Source organism: Uloborus diversus, chromosome 5, assembly GCF_026930045.1.
Source record: "Uloborus diversus isolate 005 chromosome 5, Udiv.v.3.1, whole genome shotgun sequence".
NCBI lineage: Eukaryota > Metazoa > Arthropoda > Arachnida > Araneae > Uloboridae > Uloborus > Uloborus diversus.
This window is the reverse complement of record NC_072735.1, coordinates 177,094,324-177,119,984: the sequence shown is the minus strand read 5'-3', so window position 1 is coordinate 177,119,984 and position 25,661 is coordinate 177,094,324. Positions and strand designations below refer to the sequence as shown.

Genomic DNA, 25,661 nt, shown 5'->3' with positions numbered 1-25,661 from the left:
GGGGCGTGACACCCCAAATTGCCGACCCGGGTGTCACCCATGCTAGGTACACCACTGGCTGAAGCGAATTTATAGTTATTTATAGTTCCTAGATATATCCTTGTTTTTCACTTCATCCAGAGCCGGATTTAAGGGAGGGCAGGTGGGGCTACTGCCCCGGGGTCTCCACATCAAAGAGGCCCCCACAATAAAATTTTTACAAAATATCCTAACTTTCACGGGTCGAAAATATCGGATATATACATATATATCAAAATATTCGGATATATATCAAAGTATTGGATATTTTCGAAAATATGATGATCTTTTCGAACCTTGATTAGGGGCTTCCACTCCTTCGTTGCTCCGGGGCCTCCACACTTCCAAATCCGGCCCTGACTTCATCACTGAAGTGGAGGAAAGTGAACACGTTGACTAAGCTATCAACTGTTATAATTCCAAGCTTCAAATCTTAAAATATTGTTGGAAGAAATTCTCTTACAGCTATAGAACTATTTCTTGATGGGTAATCTTTTGCCTTGTGTACTCAACTGTGATACAATCCCTTTACTCTTTGCCTGTAGGCCACTGCCATGACCAATACCAAGTTCTCAAAAATGGCAAAATAAGCATTTTTTTGAATCGATGTTTAGAAAATCATCAACCAATTGACTTGTACATTTTTTAACTTTAAATGAGTGTACAGACTATAATGTTTTACGGACCTTTGTTCTTTTCTTTAAATTTTAATTTTATCGAACCATACAAGCATACTTTTTAAAGAATAATTTACGAGTGTATTCATGTCATTAGTAGCTGAGTTTGAAAAATATACAACCCCAGCACTCCGTTAGCTCACGTTAACGAACGGTAATGATGAAAGGTTGGTTTTGTGAGAGCGAGATCAATGTCACCTTTTGATTTCTATACTACATTGACACTATCCATCGAATGTTTTTGCTCGCTTTTCAAGTCAGTTTTTAAACTTCGATTTCTTCCAAACGAATTCACTCTCAGTTAATAACATTTAATTTTACAATCTATAATTAAGTAAATGTTCCTCTTTTACACTCCGGCTGTTGAAAAGGTTATGAAACTGGTAAATGAGTCGATAGATTGGTATTTAGGGATGTGAGACAGTATATGGGTTTGTGTGAAACACTTTAGGCTCGCGACCACCAATGCGAAAATTGAGTCACAAGTTCAACTTCAAACCTTTATCCACGTGTAGAAACGTGTCTAAAATTGTAGCAGTTGTAAATGCAATTTATTTTACAAATATTATAAGTCTTGTAAAAAACTTTTTCAAAGTTGGGTGGATGTTAAGGGCAGGGTGTAACACCAAGTGGAGCCACCTCCTTGTGGTAGGTTTTGGGTTATTAATGTAAAAAATATAATTGCATTTTTAAGAAAGAGCTTTTTAGAGGGTCGTTGATCTCCATTCGATTGTGTTCTTGTTCTCCAGAGAACCCGCTTCTGTGGGCGCCCCTGAAGCTATTGATTTTAGAACGGTTAGTTGGAATATTTATCGAGATGTTTTTCTTTATTGTATTTCTTGCTATTCAGATCCTTTAGCTAAAGGTACCCAAAAAACGATGCCTCCCCCCTCCAAATGTTGTAGAGACCTTCCTGCTAAATATAAAGTACTCCCCCAAAACGAAGAAACTCTTGAAGGAATGGCAGAATGTGATTGATTGATTGCTTAAATGATTAACTGAACGAATCTGATTATTGATAAATAGAACAAACATCAGTTATTGATTCAATGAGCATGATTGAATGATGAAATGAACATGATTAGTTGAATGAGATTTAATGAAGTGATTTATTCGGATGAAGGAACTACATTGATTGATTGGAAGAGCTTTATTGATTTAGTAAACGTCAGGGACTGATTGATTGAAAAAAATGAACGAGATTGATCAAACGTGATTGATGGATGAACGGTGATTGGTTAAATGAAAATGATTGATTGAATGAAATGTGATTGATTAATGTTACTGATGTTGGTTTTTCTTCGCCCCAGGTTATCCACCAAGCACATGCAGAATTTCTCAACTACAATAACGAGGGACTTAGTGTAATAGGTAAGTTATCCATTAATTTTCATTGTCATTTTAGTTTTTAAGTACAGGGTGTTCCAAAATTATCTTTACAACTGCAAAAATCCATAACTTCGAACATAAACAAGATATTTACATTCTGTCTTTTGCATGTATTACTGTAACTAATTAAGTTTTTTTTTTCAATTGACTGAACAGTTATAAGTGAAGATGTGGACACCATAACAGAAAGCTCAATGCGTGTCATGGTTCATAGAGACGAAATCAAATACACAGGTTCAACAGAACTTCAGGACAAAATTCCAAAGAGACCCACCATCCAGATCCTCCATCCGTGCATGGCACACAAGCTTCATGAGCACCGGATCAGTTGAACCTGTGTATCTGATTTCATCTCTATGAACCATGACACGCATTGAGCTTTCTGTTATGGTGTCCACATCTTCACTTATAACTGTTCAGCCTATTGAAAAAAAAACTTTATTAGTTGCAGTAATACATGCAGAAGACAGAATGTAAATATCTTGTTTATGTTCGAAGTTATGAATTTTTGAAGTTGTAAAGATAATTTTGGAACACCCTGTATAATAAGGTGTTCGAGAAAGATCTTAGACTATTCCAAACATCAATAACAAAAATACTAACAAGTGAAATGAAAATTGTACTTTTCTGCAGTTTGAATAAAGAAATCTAACCAGGAAAGCATTCTCCATCTTTGTACCGGAAAGAAGTCCCACTGCCAAAAGGTACGGGGCGGAGTACCTTTGAGGGTGACTGATTCGAACAAATTTCTGGATTTAGGTTGATTGTTAATTTTTAATTATTCGTTCGTGAATTTAAACTGGATATTGGTTTTAATTTAAAAATCAAAACGTTTGAATCACAGTTTCTTGACGGGAAAAGTAAAAAACACATTTGCTGTACACATTTGCTGTACTTAACTAATACAAAATTAATTGTCAGTTTAAATATTTATTCCAACTGCAATTAAAATGTTGATTAAAAATAGATAGATAGTACTGTCAGGGGGGGGGGCACTGTAAAATTGTTTTCGAAATTTGGAATGATAGACAAACAAATTTTGAGCGGTAAAATGAAACTTGAAATGGTGACCTGAAATGGTGGCCTGAAATGGTGAAACCTGAAATGGTGGCCTTTGAGCGGTGAATCCCGGCGTACGAAAATAATACATTGAAAAACTTGAAAATATATTTTTAATATTTTGAAGCAAAATTAAAAAATAAAACAGAATTTTGTAGAATATAATTTTTTCTAGTGGTAAAAAAAAGGAAGAAAAAAGTTAATTCCATAGAAAACGCCATTGCGTTTCTGGAGCCAATAGCAACTTTGGACCCCCGTTCCATCTGAACTAGGTCCTATGCAGTCAAATCACTTAACCTGGGCAAATAAATACTAACAACTTAAACAAATTGACCTAAATCCAGAATTTTGTCTAGATCCGAAACCCTCAATGTCTTGCCGTTTGGTAGTTAGGTGTCTTCATTCTTTTGCAGACACCTGCATTTCATTTCAGCGGTTAGAATATTTGCTATTATTGTTTAGTAGTACAGTGAAACCTCGAAATCACGTCCCCAGAATTAACGTTTTCCCTGCATTTTTCGTTTTTCCCCCCATCAGGTGCCAGTTTTTCCGTTTTTCTTTTAATGTTAATCTAACCCGTTCCCACAAAAAACACCTTTGAGAAATAATATACCTCGAAAACCGCGCGGGAACTATCTGACACCAGCTATTATGGTGACCTTACGCTACCATTTTTTTTTTTTTAAAGAAAAACTATCATTGAAATCTCTTTTAATGTCTGTTAAAGAGGCAAGAGTCTTTTTAAAATCATTTTCTTCCTAAATGGTTCCACTTATGGAAGTATACTTCCAGTTATTCTAAAAAATGTATCAATGTCTCCAAAAAAAAAAAAAAAAAAGTCCGAAATTGGCGATTTTGCTCATTAAAGAATTTCGGCTTGAAATAAGATGAAAAATACGTTTGGTTTGGTGCAACTAGGAGCAGATCTCCAAGATCCAACGGTCAGCAAACCAAAGAATAAAGCTATTCTCAGCCTTTTCTTCTTGCTTTTTTTGAGGCTAACTTCCTAGATTCTTTGATTACTGATAAAAATAAAATGACCGTTGAAAATTATACTGGCTGTCTTCTTAAAATAAATATGAAAATAGAAAATTCAAGATGAGAAATGTTTCGATATTTTTAACATTTGTCCGCTCAGTTGCTTAACAGCGGGAACAGCGTACAAAGGGATTTTTATTGAGTGGGATTTTAAAAAACATTGAGAATCGCGCAATCCTGCGCCCTGATACGAATTCTGGGGGTAGCATAAATTAACTCGTACTCCGTGGAAGGTTTAAAAGTGTAATAAGGGGCCATTCATTAATTATGTAATTGTCCCGAGGGGGGGGGGATCTCTACATACCCTACTTTGATGGGGGGGGAGTCAAATCCATTCTTACGCAATATTTTCCGAGTTGATATTTTATATCGAAAGTCGGGAGGTCAAGTGGTTTGGCATGGGTCATATTTCATTTGCGTCTGGAAGGTAAAAAACGCACTAGGAGGAGTCGTTTATTATTTGTTTTACAAAGAATGAATAGTGTAAAATATAATAAAAGAATCGCACTTGGTATGGCATGTTTTAATTTTAATTAGTATCGTAACACATACAAAAAAAAAAAAATCTAATTTGAATTCCGAAACTTTGAATTGAAATTATGTTTTTCGCAATCACGAGTTGCGACAAGACCCTACTCATTAGAGTTATTGTTTCTAGAAATGGCTCCCCCCCAAGCATGTCCCTCCTCCTGGGTGGTTATGTGTGTATAGTTGTGTGTGTGCAGGCTTAAGTGTGTGCACGTAGGCCTGTGTATGTGTGTAAAGGCGCTCCCGCGTTGGCGAGTGTGTATGAGCATGCGTGTGAAGGATATGGACGCCACCACCCAGCAGAAGTGGATTCCGGGGGACAGTGCTCAGGAACAGAGCAGCCGTGCCGCCGCCGCGCCGGTGGTGCTGCTGGTCCAAGCTGAAAAATAATCACAACGTCAAGGACTGTCAAATGAGAACAATAAGCAATCGTGATTGCTCAAAAAAAAAAATTAATTTGAATTTTGACATCTTGAATTCAAATTATGTTTCTCGCAATCACGAGTGTGTGTATGTAGGCGTGTGTGTTTGTGTGTACGGGTTATGTGTATGTGTGTGTATGAATGTGTGTGGGGGGTATATGTATGTGTAGGCATATGTGTTTGTGTCTGTGTGCATGTATGTATGCGTGTGTGTAAGTGTTTGTATGTGTGTGTATGTGTTTGTTTGTGTGTGTGTATGTGTTTGTGTGTGTATGTATGTATGTGTTTGTGTGTATGTGCGTGTGTGTAGTTGTGTATGTATGCGCGTGTGTGTGGGACATGGATGCAACCTGGAGACGGCTTTCGCTATAGGAGCAGCATCGTGAGGAGCCAGCCGGTCCACGGTGATGGTGCGGAGGGTGGCGGTCGGAAAAATCAGCGTAACGCCAAAAATAGTCAAATGAGAACAATAAGCAATCGTGATTGCTCAAAAAAAATCGAAAAAAAAAAAAAACATTCAGTCTAGATTTTAAGTTTTTAGTCCATATTTTTTACTCAAAAAAGGTTTTATAAAATGATAGTGCATTGAATAACTATTCCAGTGATGTAAGATTCGTTATTTTATTATTTTTAAAAACAAAATGGAATGTTACGTAAGAATAGGGGGGGGGGGGGGGTTGAAAAATCGAACGTATCCTTACATGGAGGGAGGGGGGTATCAAAAATTGCCAAAATCATCCTTACGTAATTAATGAATGGCCCCTAACTTTGAACCTTAGAAGAACTCTGTCATATATAGCCTCAGCTATTTATTTCTTCAGCTTTTCTCCAATCAATAATGTTTTACGCGGAACTGAACTTCTGAACGATCAAAATAAATTCTAAAGTACACTTACAAAAAAGAAATATGCATAGCTCGCGAAAATAATAATAAAACCTGATCTCATCACTATGCAAGTGGTCACATCGTAGGAAATTATCTAAAAATGGAACAAAGGCTAAATTTTTTAAAAGTTTTCAAATAGCTTAGAATTGCTTCATGAATAAAGCGATGTTTTTTGTTCCCCCTTTTGTTTGTTTTGATAGTGGTATTGGTAGCGTACTAAGGTAAATACAAGACTTTTCGTAATTTAATCTTGAAAATTGTTCAGTTCACATGTTTTTTTTTTTGAGCAATCACGATTGCTTATTGCTTTCATTTGACTGTTTTTGGCGTCCTATCATTTTATTTTCCCCCCGCCACCCTCCGCACCATCACCGTCGACCGGCTCCTCACGATGCTGCTCCTATAGCGAAAGCGTCAATATCCTACACACACACGCATACATACACAACTACACATACACACGCAAACACATACACCTACACACACAAACACATACACACACGCATACATACAGACACCTACACATACACACAACTCCCCACACATTCTTCCTGCACACAGACACAAACACATGCCTATACACATACACATACCCCCCCCCCACACACATTCATACACACACTTATGCCAGCACAAAGACACAAACACGCATGCCTACACACACATACACATACCCCTACACACAAACACACATACCCCCACACACAAACTCACACACAAACACACTCGTGATTGCGAAAAACATAATTTGAATTCAAGATGTCAAAATTCAAATTATTATTATTTTTTAAAATTTGTTTCACTACAAAAAGTACATATTATTACTATTATTACTTACATTGAAATTACTTCAGTTATAATCAATTATACAAAAAGAGAAATTTAGAAGCATCCTATCCTTGCTTAGTATTGAGCTAATTCAAACCAGACTGACCTTATATTAATTCTGCCTCCCTCAGTGGCATCTGCCTCCCACACAGCACAGGACCAGGGAACAACAAGATGGGGGCAACCCTGCCCCCATCAAACAAGACCAGGGGCCTCTCAGTGGGAGGTTACGAAAGATCACTGTGATCTATACATATCTGGCATCTGTATTTTTTTATAGACAACTTTAAGAGTAAAAAAGCACTATCGTTTGAAGTAAATATAGCTAGTAGGTTGTCCTTTTTGAGTTCTACAACAAACCATCGAATTTGAAAAACGCGATTTTTCACATTCGTTACTTTCAGGGGCGCCAAATAGGGGGGTCAAGAAGGGGCGGTTGCACCCCCAAATTTTTCCCTGAGAATAATAAAAAAAAATGGATAAATTCAATTTAGATAACTTAGAAAATCATTTGCCTGCATTTTTAGAACAGAAAAAACTGATAGAGAATAATGGTTTGCCTTAACTAAAGTAATCTCTTCATATGGATTAAATATTTCAAAATTGTGTAATCTATGTTATGATGGTGCATCTTGTATGAGATGCCCGTACTGTGTTGAGACTACGCCATTTTTACACTTAAACTCCGTGTCATTTTACATAAATTTAATACTCATATTATAATTTAATGTTTAGCTAGTAAGTGTTTTAATTCCCTGTACTAGAAACACATTTTAGCAACTTGATATATTATATGCTTTCATAGAAACGTTTTGTAAAGATATGCTATTTTTGAAAAACATCCCACATCAAAAATAGCTTCATATCAACAAATATATCTTGAGGCTCTTTAAAAATTTCAATCTCAATTATTCGATTGACAATTGAAACTCTTAGTAATTTTCGCACTAATGCATACTTGAACCAAGTGTGGAACTTTGTGACAAAGCTTTCTATAACCATTTTTACTGAATGCCAATGCAGAAGAGGTGACACAACTCACATGAAGTTGCAGTCAAAATATTAAATTAATATTTTGAATAAAAAAATCAATTCAGTTTCTCAAGAAATTGAAGCAGGATTTGATGAGATACATTTATCTTTGGTCTTAAGTTCAATATTATGTAAGTTGGTTATGGAAAACGAGAAAAAAAATATTACACTTATACACTAGCGCAGCCATAAATTCCTTCTGGAAGGGGTTTCTGATCAAAAATACCTTCTGGAGGGGGGATTTGGTGAAAAATACCTTCTGAAGGGGATTTTCTGATGAAAATTACCTTCTGAAGGGGAGTTTTTGATGAAAAATACCTTCTGAAGGGGATTTTTTTGATCAAAACAGCCCTTTCATATGCATAAACTACTGCATTAGAATTTGCGTTTATGTTAAAACCAATGACTCTGGGGGGGGGGGGGTGTTTTCACGCCCCCCACTTTCTCTGTGCCACAGCACCAATGAGAAAAATTTATAGCATAAGGGAAGAGGAATTGTTTTGTGAATTACGACTATACTTTTTAATGAAGCAAAACAAACACCAGCCCAATTTAAAAAGCTTTCTTGGTTATTTTAAAGAGAGAAATCTGAAGGAAGTGCGGAAGTGTGTTTTTTAACATAACTTTCTTGCTTCCATTGTTTTTTGTCTGTTTCAATCTGGTCAGTCATTTTAAAGATGACTTTTGTGTCTCAGGTGGTTAGAGAATTACTTTCGAAGCGCAATGTGGCAAGCAAGACCTTCATCTTTAGCTATAGTGGATGTGAGGCAAAACACTGGATATTCATTAAGTATAGTTACAAAATTTTCTGTTGTTCCTGACCCCAAGAATAGCAGACTAAAACTTTACTAAAAAATAAAAACTAGTACCGATATATTTTTGAGATAACTTGTTACAAAATAAATTTAAAGCTTTGGTCGCAAAAATTTTGATTGTTCTTAACAAACTTAATTATTCTTAACATTAAAACCATTTTATTATTTCTTCCTGTTTACCAATATTTATTTTATACCGTACTGAGGAATTTCATGATCAAGAAACTCGACCCCCCAAACGAAATGCTGAAATGCCGCCCCTGGTTACTTTAGCCTAAGAGCCGCTATATTGATATACCGACGCATCAGCTTAAGTTAGCCATTTTGGATCGGATTTTTCATTGTTGTGGAGCTAGGGTTACCACAGCAGAGTTTCGTATTCGGCCAAATTTGCCGTAAATAATATTTTATTTAGTAAATAATTCATGTGCAGCTAATAATCGCTCGCAGTGAACAATTTGCAACTCCAGAGCTCGAATACGCTACCTTGCGGAGATAAACAATACTAAAGAAAAAGGTAAAACATTCCATTCCACGTGTTTTCTTCGGGGTAAATTACAGGCTTCAGACAGTTTATGACGTAATGTAATTTCAGAAGAATAGAAAAGAAAGCTTCCCATAAACACGATGAAAAATTGCTCTCATTTACTAAGCGTCAAAGCAAGATATAAGTTTCGGCATTTGTTTTACCTTTTTCTCCGCCATTAGACTGTGGCTGCAGCGCCCCCTATAGTTTATTGGAGTTGCGAATTGCCAAACAATCACAAAACGCTATAATTCGCCAGAAAAGACAACTAAACACGAGCTCCGATCCAAAATGGCTGATGCGCCGCCGCCGGCTCGTATATATAGGGGCCTTAGTTTAGCCTGGTGCCGATAATAATACTAGTGCCGTGACGACGCTGACTTTACTGGAGAATGAAATGGTACAAATTTTGTTTCAGATGTGTCCGATTTACGGATCTTTCGTAATGCCGTAGATTTCAAGTCTAAAGTCTAACTCTTGATTCACTCGCTGTAAGGTGTCACGATCAATATAAGAAAATGCGGTTGTGATCTCTTGGCGTAAATTTTGTAAATCAAGTGATCCATGGGGCGCGAACTCACGATTTTTGATGTAACACCATAAAAAAAATCGCTCGGAGTTAGGTCCGGAGAGCACGGTGGTCACAGAAGAAGGCGACTATCGTCATCAGAACCTCGTCAAATCCAACGATTAGGAAGCTTGTTATTGAAGAAATGGGAACGTCTGTCTGACATCATGGAGTGCCCCATCTTGTTGGAAAATGAACGACCATTGATCGTGAAATGTTACAGCGAGTGACAGAGGAATTAGATTCAAGACTTGATATCTGCTGCATTACGAAAGATTCACATGCCGAAGATTTGGGAAACAAAGTTGAACAGTTTATTTCTCCAGTAAAGTCTACGTTGTTGCTGTGTTGGTAATATGTTTCGTTAATAAGCCTCCCACACCCTGTAGGGAATTGTCACATAACCCTGACACTTGGCGGCACCCCTCGCCAATACTTGCTGTACAATAGGGCACCGCGGCACCCAGTTTGTGACCTCTGCTCTAGAAACCCCTTTTCGTAAAATTTTCCAAGTTTGTTTACAATTGTATTTTTGGAACTTCAATTTCGAAAATTTAGATGTTGACGAGGAATCGATTTCGATCTAGTTAAAAATAGTTTAAAAAAAACTATCGGGGACAGTCCCTGAGTTCTATCCCTTACACTGACGTCAATAAATATGGCCTACAATTGTGCTTTTAAGCCTTCAATTTCTACAAATATCCGCTGCGCCTACTGTACCTTTCTCCCCCCTAATATTACCTAAGAATCTCTTAAATTACGTTTTTAAGACTGCAAACTTTGTAAGTTCTCCGGGGGAAGAACCCTCTGATTATCAAATAAGATTTTTCCCTAATGTGCCCCCCCCCCCCCCCAAAAAAAAAAAAAAAAAACTTGTTGCTCTACTGTTCTGCACTCTTTTGGATCCGCGATTGAACGCCAGACTTCAAGTCTCCAGCATTTCGGAGGGGCCTCAGCCCCCTTTCCTGTCTACCCCCTGGTTTCTGCGGATGTCTTGAGCAATCATTTAGGTAGGCTGTTTTCGTGCAAGTCTAAACGCGACTTTAGGATGCCGAGTTTAAATATGGTGAGTGTATTAATGAATTGGATTTTCATGAATTTCGACTTCCTCTTTCATGGCTAAACTTCACGCCATCCGGCCTTTGAGAAATCCAAATGATACCAACAGAATGATTGTGAAAGAGTGATTTTATTTTTGCATAACCTGATTAAGTTTCCGATTTGCGTCATTCACGGAGGACAACGATTCGAGTTCATAAGCTCACAGAAGAGGATTTGAGTGGATCCATCCTACACATGCATCATTCGTGTTATCTGGCAGAGATATAATGGCAACCTTGGGAAGACTTATCAATCTTCTTCACGTTATTCCAACTGAATATCTCACGCGCAGATCAAGATAAAACATTTCTTGACGATATGTATCTCTTCGGATTTATTCGTTTTGATTGGGATGTAAAGGGGGGGGGGGGCATTTAATCTTTGGGAGGGCAGAAATTTTTTATTTGCCGAATGAAACATAAAATTTTGCCGCGCGATGATAATTTTGCCGAATCGTTAGACAAATTTTGCCGAAATTTTTGGGAGGTCACAGTGGAGGTCATTGGGGCGTTCCTGTTCCCGAATAAATAGCTCCAAATTTTGGCAAATGATAAAATACGTGTTGCTCATACACCCTTGTGCAAATTAATTGAAACAAAATATATTTTCTATCAATTTTAAAATCGTTTCAAGTATTCTTCACCAATCAAACTAAAATTTGTAAAAATATTTATGCGGTGCATAAATCCTTTATCTGACATCAATTTGCACCAGTTAGAGGGGTTCTGAGAGCCTATTTGCAGGAGTTTTAGAAGATGAAAGCTGCAGCGATGACCCCGTCAGTTGAGATTTCACTATCGTCTGCGATGGATGTGACACCGCGAAAGCGTCAACTCTTTCCGTTACTCTTTCCGAACGCCTATAGAGGAATTTCAAAGGTAGTTAGCGTTAATATTGCAACTGTGAGCCGTATTATAAAACAAAATAGAAAAGCAGGATCCATGTTTCCAAAGCGGAGAATGAAATGTGGCCGAAAATCGAATTTAACACCAAGAGATGAGTCTTTTCTACTTATACAGCGTAAAAAACACCCTCGAAAGACTAGCGCAGCATTTAATAGAGATTCAAAAGAGAATGGAATAAATGTTAGCCCATCTACTGTTCGGAGGTGCCTAAATATAAGAATTGGATCTAATATAAGAATTGGACTGCTGAATGTTGGAGAAAAGTACTATTTAGCGACGAAAGAGAGCAATTTTACTGACCTAGGCCAAAGAACTTAACAAGTGCAGAAATCTCCAGGCATGAACCAATTTGTAAAACGCCCTCAAAAGAATATGTTTTGGGCTTGTTTCGGTTACGATGAGGTTGATTCTTTGCAGCCTGTTTCGAGTATGATGCGTTCTGAGCAATATATTACCATTCTGAAAAAAAAAAAGGTTTCACCAGAGTTAAACAAGAAGTTCCGTCTAGAACTAGACGAGCCTACTTTCCCGTATACCCATACTACTTTCTAGTACCTGATCAATATTCTCAAAAATAGCTAAAATCGTAAATTTTTTCAAACATATTTTTTTAAATATTTTAAGCTGATTTCTAGGAATAAAATATTCCTTACTTTTCTTCAAAAAAAACGAACAAATAAAATAGCAGCACCTTTTAAACAAAGCAGCTAATACACTTCTTTCCATTAAAAAATTTTTTTAACAGCTTTCAAAACGAAAAAATAATAATAAGTTCATTAAAATAAATACATCATATAACAAAAAAAAATCGTTTCTTTTTCCCCTGTTGCCGAAAATAATTTTTTAAACGAATTAATGCACTTACCAAAATAAAAAAAAAAACAATAAAATGTCAACTTAAAGAAATAATTTTCATTGTCAAAAAAAAAAAAAAAATCGTCTGGGCATATTTTTCGAGTTTATTCACCGAAAACTAAATATCTAAATTAAAACTTTAGCGTGAAAATAAAAACAAATCATATCAACAATAATTATTTCACAGTTAAAACCACAGTAGCGGAGTCGGAGTCGGAGTCAATCTCATTTTGGGATAAAAGAGTCGGAGTCGAATATCCAAGAATCGGAGTCAGTCATTTGTACTCCGTGTATAAATGTTTGCCAAAGCTACGAAGTCGGGGAGTCGGAGTCCGATTAATTGTCGGGAACAGGAGTCAGAGTCGGTGTCAGGTCCCCCTAAATTCTCGGAGTCGGAGTCGGGAGTAGGTCGTCAAGAGCTATTTCCAACAAAGTTTGTTTGAAGTAAATCCGCCTTCAAGTACGGAATCTACATTGACTTTCAGTTTCCCTGTAGGCGCTAATGTTAAGGGATTTGAACTGTTCAAAATTGAACGGAAAATTGTTCAAATCAAAAAGATATCTTATATACAAGTTTTTTATCAAAAGCTTTTTCCTACAAAGTTTGTTTGAAGCAAATTCGCCTCACAGTTCGGAATTGCTTTGAATTTCCCCGTAGGCGCTAATGTTAAGTTTTTTTGAACTGTTCAAAATTGAACAAAAAATAGTTCAAATCAAAAAGTGAAACATGGGAATGAGGTGTCCTCGCCGAGATCTTTCGAACAAAAAAAAGTTTGTTCGAATCGGACTATTCATTCAAAAGTTATTAGGGGGGGACAGACAGACTGACCGACAGACAGACAGACCGACAGACAGACAGACCGACAGACATTTTTCCCCATCTCAATACCCTACTTTCCAATTTTTAATTTTTCAATATTTATTTAATTATTTTATTTATTTTTGACTTTTTTTTTGTTTTTCACGATATTTTTAAGATGCATTAAGCCTTCTTTCATGCTTTTTTCTTCTTTTTCTGACTTTTACTGGGAAAGTAGGCTAAAAAACGATACCCCAATGAAACGGCGATTTTCCAGCAGGATTTAGATCGTTCCCACTCTTCCAAAATGGTCAAGAAATTCATGTCTGAGAACCTAATTGAGACATTGGGAATGGTCTTCGAACTTTTCTGATATCAAGCCAACTGAAAATCTTTGTGATATATGCAAGAATCGTCCATTGCTTACGGACTATTCTGTGGAGAACCCAATAACTGCTTTAATTCATGTTTGGGACAATGACTCAAACATTATAAATGATTGCAAAAAAATGGTGGATACCACGCCGAATCGGGTCCAAATGTTAGTAAAAATGCTGGACATCATATTATGCGCTAAAAACTTTTGATTTTACATAAATTTAAATAAAATGCCATTTATTCTTAGTTTTCTCAATTTTTCGAGTTTGTTTCAATTGATTTGCACAAGAGCGTAAGTACTGCTAATGAAAAGGGACATTCGTCATTCAAAAATTGCAGTTATGTTTTCGAATTTGCCGAATGAGGAATTTTTAGAAATATTTATGAGGCCCCAAAACGCAACTTTAAGTTTTTATTGGTCGCTTAAAGAGAGGGGGGGGGGGCTTCAGGATCCGTTTCTGCTTTAATGATCATCATACATCGATGTTTTTTTTTTTTTTTTTTTTTGAAAATCAAGTGTCAGGCTGACGTTGACTTTACTTTTAAATGCAAACAAGGGTTAAAAAAAAAAAAGGAATGATATGCAAGGTGACTCCAACTTGAAGCGAAACCAATTCGGTTTTGACGCCACTCTTCGTACGTTTTCTCATTATGTCTGGCTATTAAGTCTGAAGAAGTACTTCGAAGATTCGCCCAAAAATTAGTTTTCAGTAGTCGGCAGTGAGAACAGGTGTTGATTCGTTTTTGGAGTAAGTGTTCCAGAGGGGGTGTTGCAATTGTATGTTTGCATTTTTAGAAAACTTGTAGCGTTAAAAGATGTGCGAAACACACGCGGATTTTGGTTTCTTCCATATCTTCAGTTTAGTCTAAGAACTATCGTTATTTCTTCATTTCACGTTTCTTTCCTTTTTTTTTGGGGGGGGGGGGGTCGGCCATGAAGGATTAAACTCTGTTAAGTTTTGTTTTACAATTTATCTTTCATCCCGCCACTTGTCTTGCTAGGCCTTCGTCATTCGTTTGGGGCAGTACAACAACCCATTTGGACTATTGCACCAACATAGGAGCTTTAGGCTGGTCTGAAACCATACAATTGCGTAGCATAATATGCTAAAAAGTTCCCCATTCCTGTTTTCCCCCACTAAGAGAATGTCTGATTTTTGACACATATACATAATATTAAAATTTTTATTCCCATCCTCTTCTGCGAAAAATAAATAAATAAATAAAAAGCTTTCATTTGACCCAATTTCAAGTACCATAAATGTCAGAGCCGTGTTCAAGGGGAGGGTTTTAGGGGTTAAACCCTTCCATCGGGGAAAAAAATATATGTCAAATGAAGAAAATGATTGACTTAAATTAACTTTAAAGTGAAAGTCAGCGTTTAGCTTTTTTTCCCTTTCTCTCTGAAGTTTTTCTGTAAGTTAACTCAGTAATTCTGTAATTTTTTTCTCGAATTCAACTCAGTTGGAGCTAATCGCTTGCATTTCTTTCTTCTTTTTAGCCTACTTTCCCAGTAAAAGTCAGAAAAAGAAGAAAAAAGCATGAAAGAAGGCTTAATGCATCTTAAAAATATCCCGAAAAACAAAAAAAAAGTCAAAAATAAATAAAATAATTAAATAAATATTTAAAAATTAAAAATTGGAAAGTAGGGTATTGAGATGGGGAAAAATGTCTGTCGGTCTGTCTGTCTGTCCCCCCCTAATAACTTTTGAATGAATAGTCCGATTCGAACAAACTTTTTTTTGTTCGAAAGATCTCGGCAAGGACACCTTATTCCCATATTTCACTTTTTGGTTTGAACTATTTTTTGTTCAATTTTGAACAGTTCAAAAAAACTTAACATTAGCTCCTACGGGGAAATTCAAGGCAATTCCGAACTGTGAGGCGAGTTTGCTTCAAACAAACTTTGTAGGAAAAAGCTTTTGATGAAAAACTTGTATATAAAATATCTTTTTGATTTGAACAATTTTCTGTTCAATTTTGAACAGTTCAAATCCCTTAACATTAGCGCCTACGGGGAAACTGAAAGTCAATGTAGATTCCGTACTTGAAGGCGGATTTACTTCAAACAAATTTTGTTGGAAATAGCTCTTGACGCCGAACTCCAGACTCCGACTCCGAGAATTTAAGGGCACCTGAATCCGAATCCGACTCCTGTGCCCGACAATTAATCGGACTCCGACTCCCCGACTTCGACTATGACTTCCTAGCTTTGGCAAAAATTTATACACGGACAAATGACCGACTCCGATTCTTGGATATTCGACTCCGACTCCTTTATCCCAAAATTAGATTGACTCCGACTCCGACGCTATGGTTTTAACTGTAAAATAATAATTGTTGATGTGATTTGTTTTTATTTTAACGCTAAAGTTTTTACTTAGGTATTCAGTTTTCGGTGAATAAACTCGAAGTCATTTATGTTTCTACATAAAGATACGCGCAGACGATTTTTTTTTTTTTGACAATGAAAAGTATTTCTTTACGTTGACATTTTATTGTTTTTATTTATCTTGATAAGTGCATTAATTCATTTAAAAAATTATTTTTGGCAACAGGGGAAAAAGAAACGATTTTTTTTGATAGGATGTATTTATTTTAATGAGCTTATTAATTTTTATTCTTTTTTTTTTGTTTTGAAAGCTGTTGAAGAATTTTTTTTAAATGGAAAAAAGTGTATTAGCTGCTTTGTTTAAAAGTTGCTGCTATTTTATTTGTTCGTTTTTTTTTTTTCTTTTCTTTTCTTTTTTTTTTCTTTTTTTTTTACGCATCTAATTTTTTTAGATGAGTGAGGAATATTTTATTCCTGGAAAGTAGCTTAAAATATTGGAAAAATATGTTTGAAACAATTTGCGATTTTAGCTATTTTGAGAACATTGATCAGGTACTAGAAAGTAGTATGAGTATACGGGAAAGTAGGCTCGTCTAGTTCTAGACAGAACTTCTTGTTTAACTTAAAAAGTTTTACACAACATTCAAATGTTACGTAATTTACAATTGTTAAAGTTTCACCGGCTGAAATAATACTTCATAAAAACTGTGGTGGCAGAACCACTGAATGATCTACCAATACAAAGCATTAATATTACTTACAGTAAGGAGGTAATGATGAATTTGGCATATGTTGCAGCTATGAAGATGTATTAGTGATTGTGTTTAGTAATGTAATTTGCGTCTACAATTAACTCGTTCTTGTTTAGTTTACGAGTAAGTGAGTATTAAGCATTTTTTCTGAACATAAAATCTGATACACATTCTAGATTATAAAAGAATTTGTGGAGAGTTTTTAATACTTGTTGCAATAAACCGCATAGTAAACAGATTTAATTAAAAAGAAACAAACAAGGTTTGGTTAAAGTGAACCTGTAAAATGAAGGAAGACTTTGGTCACTTGTGCAGCCAGAATTATCCTTCTATCTCAGCGTTTCTTAATTTCTTTGATCAGTGAGATCCTTTTAAATGCTCACTGTTTTCGTGGAATCCTTAGTATTTTGTCAGTTTGCAGTGGCGTAACCGAGGTTCTGTTTGAGAGGGTGTCCTGGCTCTTATCTCAGACTATCTCGTTAACTATTTGTCGTTAAATTGATAATTAAATATACTTCATTATGTACATTGGTAATTATTGCTTACTGCTAATTATTATTTATTATTATAAAACGCCAAAACACTCCTATTTCCATAGGTGGCTGGAGCCCCACAAAAGTGGGGGTCAAAGGAGGTGCGGGGGAGGGGGGCAGTTTGGTGAGCGACACGCCCGTAATGCTAATTTTTTTTTCTTCAAAAAGTAGGCAATTGAGTTTTTACATCATTATCAGGGCGATTCTCGAAAAAAATTTCCATGTGTAACGCTAAGTTTTTATTTTATTCAAGTAACTATTAATTAAATATGAGATTAACTGTTATGCTTTGATAGTATATTAAAGCATGTATTATTCCCCGACAGTATTATTTTTTGAAGGCTTTGGTTAGTTGGAAGAAATAAAAAACTTAGCGTTATGCACGGGACATTTATTTGAGAATCTACCATTAATGAATTGTCCTTCTTCCAAAAATTCGAGAAACGGACTGAAAAAGCGGGACCAGACGGCCACAGAAGATTCCCTCCTATAAAATCAAAGTTCCATTTTAATTTTTACGGAATAATAACATGAAAAAGCATAAAACAAGCACCGATTAAGTCAGTTCTTTCTTTAAACACGTGAATAGATCATATTATTTTTAATTCGACCCTTAGTTTTGAATTTAGAAAAGTGGAGGGGCAAAATCCATTTACTGTTGAAAGTGATAGGGCGATTGCCCCCTTGCCCCCTCGTACGAGCCACCTATACCTATTTGTGATTCTGTGTGAGTATTTTTAAAAGGGATTAATGAACTCAATTCATGCATGAGTAAAATGATTAAAATATTTCTTAGTTAGGAAAAGAAATACTGATGTGTTTTACCTACAATAGTGTTAATAATTCATTAAAATTTACAAAGAAAAAGTTTTTAAAACTTAAACTAAAATGTCTCTTATTTTACAACAATTTTTAATGTTATTTATGAATCAGGGACTTTGATGTCACCGTATGTTATTTTGATTTAAATTGGTTCTCACTCGATAAATGTTAAAATTGTGTTTTCAACTGCTGCCATACATGCTGGGAGAGTGGCTAGTATTAATAGAATATTTGAAGTTTAAGTCAAAAATCTTAATTTTAGGTCAATATTTGGTAATGATGCAGGAAAGAGAATTTTGCGTGTCCTTCCATAAGTTTTCCAACATTGAAGTCACTTTTAAACTCTCTTTGTTGATATTAGGGGGTCAGTAGCTTCTTCTGGATTTTTTTCGAAATTGAAGTGTTTAAAAGTGAGAAAGAAGTGCTTTATGACTGATCTTGGAAAAATTTCGAAGTTGAATTTTAGAGGCGACAAATAAAATTATTCCCATAGTGGCTAACCCTGATGGGTAATCAAGCTCAGATTAGTATACGAAAGTAAAAGTAAATTTATTTTTAATTTTGGGAATGCGTTTTTATCGGTCTTTTAAGTGACAAATTTGAAAGATGTGGAATGAAAACATGCAAGTCTCATGGAACACCCGATAGAGCTCCGTGGAACCCTGGGGTTCCGCGGAACACAATTTAAGAAACCTGTTCTAGGGGAAGAGAGGGCGGGGGGGGGGGTACGGCAGTACTTGCAGGTACATAAACGCCATACTGGGATCGACAATTTGTCGTAAAACTAAAGGTTGTGAGGGGTTGAACCCCCCCCCCCCAGGTAAGATTAAAACCCCTCCCTTTATGAACATCTGGACACAGGCCTGATAAATGCAAATTAAATTATTAGAGTATGAGCGCCCTTGTATCTTTACTTAGACCTCATAGAACGGGGAAAAATATGCTCTTTTAAAAAACCGAAACCCCCTCCCCCCTCCGGTTTTCTTATACTGCGTTTGCTGCACTTAAACAGTGAGATGTTCAATCTTTTTGCATCTTTATCAGTAATTCGAACTTCGGTTTTCAAAACGTTTTCCAAGATGCAAACCTATGATTTTCAACCAAATCTGATTTCTTTTATATCACGTGTCTGGAAGTTGATCGCCAAAACATAGCATGGAAAATTTTGTTTTCCTTTTATATCATTTAACTAAAAACGAAATTGAGATCTTACGATTTCAAACTTTTAATGAAACTAAGGATATTTGCAACCTAGATCTACTGAATTAATCCGTTAATGAGATTTTTTTGTAGGGTTTACAACAGTCACTGAACATTTACTTGTCATTTCTAAAAACATGGTAAAGATGGCTTTTGGCGCGATTTCTGAATTGATTAACTTTCATTTAAACCTAGATAAAAACTTTCATCAATCAGCTGTTTTGTTAAGGGGACGGTGGACCTTGAAAGCCTTTTCTTTTGTTTATTAATTTTAAGATATGAAATTGGGCATAAAAGTTAGTAAGTTTATTAGCATGCAAAATATTAAGAAAAAAAAAATGCAACAAAATAAAAAATTTAATTAAAATTTAAAATTTTGAAAGTTAAAATAAAAATTTTAAAATGCTCCATGCGACTAAATTTTTGCTTTTTTCTCAAACAATTTGCATTTTATCAGAGAACGGAACATTGCCAAGAAATATGGGTATCCATTAAAGGATTGGTCCATTATTAACTGCACAGTATTTTTTTCGCGTAAAGCAATAGTTTTTGTTGCGAATATTACATGAAAATCAAAACTTAAATATTTTTAAGCAACATAAAATGCTCTTAAACATTAATGCATACCCAGTTTTATCAAACTACTACCAAAGTAGCATGTTCTGAAATTTGAAGCATATCGAGCAAAAATTAAGTCGCATGGAGCTTTTTTCAATCTGTGTCAGCATCGAAGTTTCCCGTCCGAGATAAATGACGTTAAAGTTTAATTTCACCTACATTTCATGATCTTCGTATTTTAATACCTCCCGAAAGATATTTTCACGATGATTAAATATTTGACATTAATACCAATGTAAGAATTAATTGCAACTTAGTTTACATGTTTGACACTTAGTTTTACTTAGTTTCTCGACTTTAATTACATGTTTTACAGTCATTTTAATCGAAAACACGCTCTGTTTACTTTTTTTTAAACGCATATAACTTCGCGATAAAACATCAGATCAACAAGAGGTTTTTTTCATGCGATTCAGCACGCTTCATATACAGCTTGAGTAAAAACTTTAAGGCCAGTATAATTTTCTTTGAAAAAAGGAAAATGAAGTTATGATTTAAGAAAAAAAAAAGAAATATTCTACAAGCGCCAATTAGATAGAGGCTCTGTCAGAACTTGAGAGTGCTTTGCTTACAATGGTGTGTGCTGAGTTGCGTTTGTTTCAGGTAAAATGAACTCACAAGCATATCAAAATGTCCTCCCAAGTAATCTTTTACCAAATGCTGAATTTATTGCTGTAGAAAATTGAAAATATCAGCAAAACAATGCATCTATTCATCCGAGTAACAGTGCGAAAAATAGGCTCCAAGTAAACAATGTTGAAACTTAGAAATGACCAACTAAGTCTCCAGATCTTAACCCAATAGAGAACTTATTGGGTGGCTTAGCAAGAAGAGTTTATGCAAAGAAGAGACATTTTACTTCATCAATAGAGCTGAAATCTACCATCGAAGATGAATGGTAAAAAATACATCCCGAATTTTGTCAAAAACTAGTTTCAGTCATGAAAACAAGAATATTTGAAGGAATGGCTCCCACACAAACTTATAAATATTTGAATTTTTGTCTTCATATGCTTTTTTCTATGTTGGCCTTAAAGATTTTACTCAGGTTCAAATATTGATCTTTAATATTTTCTGATAATGGAACACTTACAGTTAAATTTTTTTGTCTTTTTTACTTGTATTTAAGGTTAATAATTATTACTCATATGACTTTTTGATCCTAAGATTAAGGTGTGTCCAGTTTCTGAAAAAAGTGCACTGGACTTAAAGTTTTTACTCAGACTGTATTGTTACTTCCATGAAATAAAAAAATCATATTTTTGACCGATTTGAGCTATTTGGAAGGTTTACGGTCCCCTTAAAACCCCTGATGTAGTTATAAAAAATATGTTTTTTATTGCGCTGCATAAGGCCGTATCCAGAAAGGGGGGGGGCTGACGAGCCCCCCCCCCCCCGAAACATTTCGTACCGTAAAACAGAAGAAGGTTTTTTTTTCTTTTTTTAAAATTCCTATTGTCGGAAAAGGAAAATAACATTTTTTTTTTTTTTAATTCTTAATTTTGCTACTGTTCAAAATTTATAATATTTTGAAGAAATACAGAAAAAGCAGTTCTAGTTCTCATTAGCTGCAAGGCACACTTGAAATTTAGACCTTTAATTTGGACTTCCTGCTCTCTTTCCCAATTCAATTCAGGACAGTCCAGGGTCAAGGCAAGCCCTTTTCGGTAGACTCTTCAAGTCTACCAAACTGACTTCTGTGCACTTCCTCCTCCAGAAGCGTGCACAGAAATTTTGGGGCTGTCACAAATGCTTTTTTTTTTTGGGCCCCCTCCATATTGTTTACCCAATTTTTCAACCCTAGGTTTAAAAATATTGGGCCCCATTTAAGCTCGGGCCCGGGCCAACAGGTGTCCTCTGTGCACGACTCTGCCCTCCTCCCCCTAAAACTCTTATAAAACTTACACTGTACTGATTTCGAGCCGGGGACTCCCCAAAGATTGGGAGCCTAGTTTCCGATTAGGCTAGTATCTTGTTACCAAGATGTGCCAAATTCAGCTCCTTGATACATCCTGAGTAAAAAATGCAAAAATCACGATTCTCGCGTTTTTGTAGCATAATTTTCAAGATCATTTTTGTAACTGATATGTTTCTTCTCTTGCATTTATTTAATGCCGAATTCAGTATCATGGAAGTTCTTTTGTTATTGCTTGTTTTTTTTCTTACTTCTACTGCATACTGTTAATACCTTAAGTATGAGAAAAAAATAACACTTACTCTACTCTCTTTCATTTTCTGCACTACTTGTGTTTGAAAAAAAGTCGTTTCGAGAAATATTTCGTTGCATTTATTTTTAACTTAAAACGGGTGTGTCTTACAAAGTTATAATCATTTTGTAAGACTGTGCAACCAACTTTTGAAAAGTGTGAATAAAGAGCTTCAAATAATTTCACCTGTTCGAGAGTCTTTGAAAATTATTTAAGTTTTTGAAATTCCTTGAAAAGTTCTTCCATTTTGTATCTTATCAAGAAAATAAAGTATGAATTGTCCAAATGGCTAGAATATTACTCTTCCGTTCTTATTTTCTGAATGTCTACACCATTTCTTTTAAACTGTTTTGTACAATTTTCATACTGTAGTGCATTTAATGAAAAAAAAGTGGGGGGGTAGGGGGAGTGATCAAAAACAAACTTCACTAAAAGCCGATATGAGCAGATGGCGGGGTGCTTCTCTTTTCTCCTTTCTCGATTTTCCTCTCTGTCCATTAAGTTCCATGATTTGTCGAGCAAGCAATTTTATTTTGTTTGATCTTGATTTGCAAAAGAATGTATAACTTTTAAAAGACTTCGTTTGCCTATTTTTTTTTCCACATTTTTGTAGTCTCAATTACCAAATATAAGGCCTCAAAATACAGATTTTTTTTTTTTTTTCAAAAATTTCTCGGAGGAAAAAACCCCGGACACCCTGAAATTATGGATGTTCTACATCCGACTTAAAGGGACACTCTCTTGTTATCCTTACCACTACAAGGTGAATAAGAAAAATAATAAGAAATTAAAATAACAACAGTGCAAACAGTGGAATCATTAAAAATCGAGACAAAAAGTCTTCTATGTTAACATTTTTATGCGTTTGGTGTGTCTATATATACTATATGTGTGTGTGTGTGTGTGTGTTAGGGCAATGTGCTATCCGGGCACCTCCCGAAAAAAATTTCTGGATACGGCCTTGGCGCTGCATTATGAAATGTTTGATCTTTATTTTAGAACTGACTCATCGTGGTGCTACATTCGGAAAAATAAATGATGAAGCTGAAAAAAGTTTGCGACAAGTTTTGTAAGTATTTTTTCATTTAAGAATCGCCATTGAGGCGATTCTCGAAAAAATGTCCGTGCGTAACGCTAAGTTTTTAATTTTTTCCAGCTAACCAAAGCCTTTAAAAAATAATGCAATGCTGTTGGGTAATAATATATGCTTTAATATACTATCAAAGCATGACAGTTAATTCCATACTTAATTAATAGTTACTTGAATAAAATAAAAAAAAAACTTAGCGTTACGCACGGGATATTTTTTTCGAGAATCGCCCGATGGGTGTTTTTTCAATTTTGTTTGACAAATGGAAAACTGGTGAAAATTTAAGTATTTCAATACAAAAGTAATATCAATATACCTGAGCTAAAAATAGTGTTCAATAATAAATGCATTTGGAAATTTAAATTCATGCACATTGATAATAGTAGGCCTGCAAATAGAGAGAATTTCTACTATGTCATTTATCTACGAAAATTTGTTATTTATCTAGGAATTGAAATGAACTTCTTAAGGGACAGTATCATTCATGTTCGTTGGAATTTATTACAGAAGTTATTTTTTAAATGAAAAATTTAATTATTAACTAAATCTAAAGTTCAAGTAAAATATTTTGCAAATGATTCCACATGCTATTATGAGAATTCAAAAAGAAGTTAAGAGATATATTTTGTGAAAATAATAGTAATATTTCTTATATTAGTGGCGTCACTACGGGGGAGGGGGACTTTATTCTCTTGTTGAGTAATGTTTTTGTTTTTACATACTCCTTTGTTAAAATAAAAAAAAAGAGGCGTAGTGTGTATGGAAAATTGGACAGTTTCGTTAATTGCCGTTCAGATAATCGATCTCTACTGTGTTTATTTCAGGGGGTGGGGTAGTAAAAAGAATTTTTTTGGACGCTCGACACCCTCCCCCCCCCAGTAAAAACTATTCAAATATGCATACAAAAATCATTTAAAAAAACATTTCAAAAGTTTTTTTCTTTTAAAATAATTTTTCAGTTTTTTAGAATGTGTTGTCAGCTCAAAAATTTTCGGAAAAGGCAACCCAAAATTTTAGTTTACAAACACCCTTGGTTTATTAGTTTTTTATTCAGTAATGATGTTTATTGAACACAGGAAACGGAAAAGGTTTGTTCTTTTGGTGGATGGGAAAATATTCTGGTCTTAGATGCTATGAAATATGACAAAAAATCACAAAAGTAAGTTCAAGTAAGTAAATCAACTAATTTGATAACTATTTTAAGGCATCTAATATCCGAACAATTACTTCTGAATTGAAAAGAATCGATCGAATTTTCGGAAGAGGAACAAAATCTTTCGATTATTTCAAATGTTTACAAATTCCTATTTTTCCACCTGCTTTCCTAGTTTTGTTTCTTGAGTCAAGTTGAAAAGATTTATAGCCCACACACCACAGTTATAACGTATGAAATTAATGCAAGTGTTGATAGAGTGGTTGAGTCATGACGCCCCCCCCCCCCATCTGAAGCTACCAAATATAGCCTAAAACTACATTTTGGGGATTAAATTTGCTCCACGCTTCCTTTTTGTTCCCGATTGTTACACTCATAAACCCTTTCTTCAAAAGCTAAATCTGCCCTTGAATCAATCTTGTGGCCTTAGTAGAGATTCCAAATTTGCTCTGAAATATTGAGCAAGCTAAGAATGAAAAATAAATATAGATAAACAAAATAAGATTTCATTGCTGTTTGCTCAAATGAGTAGTTTTATCAAGACAATTTTTAAAGTTTTGCCTGCTTAATTTCAGTGATATTCCATCAAACTACAAAGTGCTCTTTTTGCAAGGGGGTGGCACTGGCCAGTTCAGCGCCGTTCCTCTGAACTTGTGTTCTTCTTCTGACGATGTCGTGGATTATATTGTGACAGGAACTTGGTCTTCAAAGGCTGCCAAAGAAGCTGAAAAATACTGCAAAGTAAATAGGGTCTTGCCTAAAACAGATGTTTTTACAGGTATATTTTTTAGTATTGTTCTTTGTTCTTATCCAAATACTAATATGATGTCAATTAGCAACAGGCTCTGGGCCCAGCTAGTCTGGTCCTGGTCAATTTATTAGTCCTCAATGAAGTTCAATGGCCCTCTTAAAGCTATCCACCCCCTTGCTAATTACAGCCTTTTCCGGCCAGTTGTTCCAAACCCACAAACCTACTAAAATAGTATTTTTTCCCCAATTTCCAGTTTAAACTGCGATTTGAATAGCTTAAAACAATGATCCCTTGTTCTGCTTTCCGTGCAAAAATTTAATCCGTTAACATCTTTCATTTTGATAAATTTAAGCAACTGAATCATGTCCCCTCCGACCCT

The 25,661-nt window shown here is 35.3% G+C and overlaps 1 protein-coding gene across 1 annotated transcript in view; it reads left to right on the top strand.

Annotated features, from left to right (window-relative positions):
• The window catches only part of LOC129222057 (probable phosphoserine aminotransferase), a 77,325-nt gene that overhangs the window by 30,466 nt on the left and 21,198 nt on the right, over window positions 1-25,661 (top strand). The window contains exons 2-4 of the mRNA XM_054856483.1: window positions 2,006-2,066; window positions 23,288-23,357; window positions 25,107-25,309. Of these exons, the coding sequence (XP_054712458.1) occupies window positions 2,006-2,066; window positions 23,288-23,357; window positions 25,107-25,309 (334 nt within the window). The remainder of the gene's footprint in view (window positions 1-2,005; window positions 2,067-23,287; window positions 23,358-25,106; window positions 25,310-25,661) is intronic.